At 34.1% G+C, this 5,791-nt stretch overlaps 1 protein-coding gene across 1 annotated transcript; it reads right to left on the bottom strand.

The window, feature by feature from the left end:
* Nucleotides 1-882: 882 nt before the first annotated feature.
* LOC131065506 (GDSL esterase/lipase LIP-4) lies at nt 883-5,543 on the bottom strand. Its single transcript, XM_058000009.2, has 5 exons — nt 4,873-5,543; nt 4,614-4,799; nt 4,337-4,509; nt 1,695-1,965; nt 883-1,604 (listed from the first exon to the last, which is right to left on the bottom strand). Exons 1-5 carry the CDS (start codon nt 5,114-5,116, stop codon nt 1,348-1,350), a joined length of 1,131 nt encoding a protein of 376 aa, XP_057855992.2. The 5' UTR covers nt 5,117-5,543; the 3' UTR covers nt 883-1,347.
* Between the last annotated feature and the right edge of the window lie 248 nt (nt 5,544-5,791).

Below are 5,791 nucleotides of genomic sequence, written 5' to 3'. Positions count from 1 at the left end.
ACAACCATACATGGGGATGTGACACATAGATTTGTTGAAAGTAGTAGAAATATAGGTGAAAGTTAAGAAAATAAAAGGTATATAAGACCTAGGTAAAAGAAATAATTGTTCTAAGTGTATACAAAGTTGCCCGATTTAAAGCTAATTATTTTAATAATTCAAGGTAGATGCCACTAACTTGCTCCTTAAAATGGCATGGATCGTGCCCTACCTTGACATATGAAGGTTATGCACACAAGAAAAATAGTGCATATGTGACACCAAACAAGAATATGACTACCATATAATGTTCATTAAGCTAATCCATTGAAACAAATTGAAATAGTCCACCTCTTTAACATAAAATAAGTATACCACTAAAATGTATATATGATAAAATCCATTTCAAAATAACTTTTCTAAGACATATCAATCTACTATACACTATAAGAAAACTACATTTAATTATGCATGACCATCAACATACCTATTACACATTAAATTACAATTACTAATAAATATATATTTTTCACCGACATCATTTTAGTGAGTAGTTTTTAACCATTTAAAAAAATATTTTAAAAAACTTTTAGATTGTTGTTTGTGACATTTACTTGTCTAAGGCTTTGTGTTTTTAAAATCACTTCTAGCCAGAAAGTTTAAACAGTGTACAACCAATCTAAAAAAAACTTTTTGATTAGTGTCTTAAAAAATCAAAACTTGTCTAGAGATTTATCTTTTTTATAAACACTTGTCAAAGAAATTAAACAATATACACCCAATAGATAAAGAAATCTTACATTCATAGTAAAATTTTAAGAAAAAAATGTTGCTTCAAGACCTTAAACTTGTATAAGACTTTGTGTTTAAACACTTCTCCTGAAAAAAAAAACAATGTCTGGATACATAATCTTACATTTAAATTAAAATTCTAAAGAAAATTGTAAAATTTGATCCAAGTTGTACATAGAGAAAGACCAACAAACTTGGAAAGATTTTTTTTTACAGAAGCATGTCAGCATACATAGATGTGGCATTTCCTCTTTTATATTGCAGATTACAACAATTTGAACAAACATACATCTAAACTACAAGCCTCCTTCTTAAACAGCTCCATCAAATTTACCCAAAAGTCGAACCTGACCAGACCCTCTAAGGACTTTTAACCTTGAAAGATTTTGAGATCAATGAAATTATAAAATGAGAAATCACTACTCTAATTCAAAAGAACTAGAAACTTTGGGTTTTAGTAAGAATCTCTCAAACTTTATAGATTTGAACACTTTCGCCAAGTTCAGAAAACCAGTGAACACTCGATGTCTGTGAGATTAGTATTATTCAGAGAAGGGATTAGGCATCAGCTCAAAATTAATAGCATGCTTGGTAAGGAGAGAGGGGAGGGTGAGAATATTTGCTAGACATAATTTCTGACCAGACAAGAAAGTTTGCTCGTTCTGTATAATGAGTTCCATCCCAATTCGCGGATTTAGAAGGGTTTTTGCAAGACCCAGCTATAACCACACTCCCATTAACATTGCCCTCCGTCTGTGCACACCGCACTTTATCATTAAAATTATATGGCAAACCTCCGTACCCACAACATGCTGCCAGCGGATGCTCAATCCCTGTGCACTCAAAACCAAAATATTATATTATTATCACAGAAGACAACCCAAAAGTTGAATTTTTACATATTATAAAAGAATGAGCAATACCATATTGTGATGCATTTGCAATGAGGGCATATTTGATGGAGTAAATGTCTACATAAACAATGGTGGCTTGTGGCAGGTTTGACGTGAGCTGAGTGCAGGCAGCTTTTAGCAGGGCGTTGAAGGTCTGAGAGGCGTTGTTGTAGGCTACAGCGCACCCATTCTTATCCAGTTCTGACAGATCACTGCGAATGCCTGCAAGAATTCGTGGTAAACAGCCCAATGGTCCCGTGTTGTGAACCACGAAGTTTCGACCTCCTTCACTGTACAAATCCTGCAATATCAAACAACTGGGTTCTCATCAAAACAAACACAAACTCCAAAACCGATATAGATTAAGGGAGTGGAGACAAAAGCATTCACGGGTGCCCATTGCAATCCGCCACTCGCATGATCTTGCGCTGTGACTAATAAACTATAATTCTACATCGTTTGTCTCACTTTATGTCAATTCAGAATAAAAATTTGTATCCACCATGTCCTGAAAAAACTCCTATTCTTTAACTTTGTTCTATTAATGAAATTTTTTGTTTTGCCTGAGAAAAGGAACGGAGATCTTTTATAATAAGATTTCCTTTTATCATATCTTCACTTAATTTTTTTTTTGAATTAATGAGTTTATACACATATTCAAATATGTTTAGCTGTGATTCAGGGAGTAAGAATTGTGTGTTCAAACATCTTATAAGAATCTAATAGAAAAAGATATCACTGTTTGTAGGATCTTCAATTTTGTTTTGCCTTCTTAAGGTAAGTTGTATTTATGACCTCATTTACTCAAAGTCAATAATTTTAGAGCTCAATTTCAACAAATTTGTTGGAGAAAATTATGGATAAAACTGTGGAAGGAATTAATATGGGTCAAAAACAATATATTTAGCTCATTTGATCCACCTCTATAACCTCACAGCTCAGCACTATGGTCTACCAAATTAATCTACCTATCAAGTTATAATTTAATAGTTCAATTCTAACAGATTAACCTATAGACAAGTTAATTTAAGAGCTCAGTTATAATAAATTAATCTGAAAATTCATTGGTTCATACAAAATTAATTTATAGAGTCAAAAACTGCAACAAAATAGTCTATCTGACAAGTTAATTTAAGAGCTGATTGGCAATAAGTTAATATAAAAACTCACCAGTTCATACAAATTAACCTATCTGACAAGTTAATTTAAGAATTCAGTTATAATGAGTTAATTTAAAAACTCATCAGTTCATACAAAATTAATTTATAAATTCAATATCTGTAACAAAGTAGCTTTGTTTTTTTAATGGGTGTAACAAAGTAACTTATCTGATAAATTAATTTAAGAACTCAACTATAATAAGTTAATCTAAAAGCTCTCCAGTTCATACAAAATAACCTATCTAACAATTTAATTTAAGAATTCAATTATAATAAATTAATCCAAAAACTCATTAGTTCATACATAATTAATTTAAGAACTCAATAAAAGACATTATATTTCAGCACTCATGATAAACAAAAGAATATTTTATAATTAAATTAAATTTTCAGTTCCAAACTAACCTTAATAAATACTTCAACAAAATTTACTCTTGCATAATAACATTTTTATAAAATATAATAAATCTATACGTATTTTTAATTTACTCTTTAATAAATAAACTAAAACAGATTTTGGAGAAGTGATAATGGAAGGTTAAGAAACTGACCCTCCAGTACTTGTGTCCCTCACTTTCTGTCATCACCACATGCACCAAACACTGAGTAATGGAAAAACCTGCACCAAGTAATGACTATCTGTTTTTTCTTTTTAATACTTTTTATTAACAATGGACAGTATCACAGTTCACTCTGTAAAAAGGGGCCGTAAAAAGGATAGATAATTATTAGCAATGTACAGTAACACAGTTCACTTTGTTGAAAGAAGGCAGAATATTAGCAACGTACAATAATACAATTGACTATGTACAAAGGAGAGAATTACTAGCAATGTACAGTTAAACAGTTCTCTCTGTAAAAAGGACAGGAAATTATTAGCAATGTACTTTATCACAATTCACCCTCTGTGAAAAGAACAGGTGGCCTTAATCAATTCATTGAAAATTCCGTCATTGCAGAAAGAACCTGACAGATTTATTTTTAAATATTGGGAAAGAATACGAAAATTGTTCCAAATTCGTCTGCTTTACGAGGCCAAGTCATTTGCTAAATAGGTAAGATTTTAAATGCGTGAAATTTTCCTAATATATGATAAATTAATTTATAATTTCTGAATTTGATCGTGTAAATAATTCATTGTTTCAGATCATGGAGTATGATCCATCGTGAATTGAATTAGCTAAAAGTGAGATTTTACTATTTATTTTTAAACCTAAATTTATACGATCAGTCGGCACACCTTTCTTTTTTCTAAGCCCTCACAAAATCTACAGCAACAGCCCCAATTTCATCCCGTGTGTTCAATAAATCCTGGAAATAGCTAAATATGTGTTGAGAAACAAATGATCCCCAATTTCAGTGCGATCTTTTTATCAACGAAATTAGAACTTTCAAATATAGATTTCCTGAAGGTCATGTAATTCTTTCACCTGTTTGGAATAGAAATTCTGCTCGAAAACCTAATTTCAAAATGTGCAAGAATTACAAAAGTAGCAAACGGGTAAAATTTACCTTCAAGTGAGATTTGATGTCGTCCACAGTCTGAGGAATCACAAAATTGATAATTTGGTGCAGCGCGAGATTGCCAGTGAAGGCGTGAAAAATGTCATTTTGGCCGATGTCAATCGTATACAACCCCTTCTCGAAAGCCTCCCATGTTGGAAGGAGGTTCCCCCCATTCTCACCTGCCATAAACATCAACTTAAGCTTATGATTTTGCCAATAAAATACACATATACACATACACACAGAGCATATATACATATAGAGAGAATATATACATATATACCTCGAGAAATAATGTCCAAAACCCGGGCTTTAAATCGCTTAAACTGGTCGATTTGCACCGGCAGAGGAAAAGTATTTCCAGTGCGACTTACAGTGGCCCCATTGATTGCGAAATTTGCGCCGTGACTGAAATTTGAGCCCACGGACTCCAAATACGGACTCAAAAACGGCAATTGCATACCCTCACCTGTTTATACACATCAAATGTTAATGAAAATGAATGAGCCAAGGCGTTGTTCAACGAAAGATGCATAACGTACTTAAAAAATCGATGATGAGGCGGCCATCGCAGACTCTTCCAGCGGGCCTTTTGAAGAAAGTCTCTCCATTGGGCAGCAGGGAGGACAAGCCCAGCCCAGCCACCTGTCCCCCTGTGTCCGAGTTCGAATCTCCGAAGTTGAATATGGCACTAATATGGCAACCCCCAGACGCTGCTACACCAATATTCCTCCCCACGGCCGCAACTAACAAAGCTGAAATTAAAGCCGCCCATGGAACCATCATTTTGGAGACAGATAAAATGTGCCCAAATGCCCTTCTTTCTAGTTAGCACCAGAGCCGCAGTAATACCATCCGCTTCGTCTTCTCTTTTTGGGTCGCCATTTAAAGTGAGGGAAATTTTATATTTGAAATTAACCTTAGCTAAACTAATGCGTCACCATCGGAGCAGAAAACATGGCAGGCTGAGTGGATCACAATAATCGAATGGATAAAACCCTTAAAAACTAAATTTAAGTCACATTTTATATTTTAATCTTGTCGGTTGTATAATTTTTAAATCGAGATCGGCGTGAAAATATTATTCTGTTACGAATGATTGAAACGACTGGCGAAAAGGGGAGGGCAGAAAAATCGAGGATGGAATGGTGTAGATGAGTTCAACAGTTTTGAACGAATGTAGACCATTCCTGTCCCCGTTTTACCCCTGTTAAGCACATCTTCCTCAGCCAACATATATCGTACACGATAGATCTATGACGGTGTCAATTTTTATTTGGTCAGTAGGGGAGAGGCGCTTTACGTGCCCACCTGTTGTGACCATTTCACACATCGCCCCATACCAAATGGGGACCCCCTCATTTTGCTTGTTTTTCGCTCGTTTTCGCTTTTGTTTTTAGGGTTTTGTCAGTTAGTTGGTCGTCTGGATTTAGGGCCAAGCCTTAGGGTTTTAAATTTTGC

The sequence above is a fragment of the Cryptomeria japonica genome, chromosome 4, assembly GCF_030272615.1.
Source record: "Cryptomeria japonica chromosome 4, Sugi_1.0, whole genome shotgun sequence".
NCBI lineage: Eukaryota > Viridiplantae > Streptophyta > Pinopsida > Cupressales > Cupressaceae > Cryptomeria > Cryptomeria japonica.
This window is presented reverse-complemented; position numbering and strand designations above follow the sequence as displayed.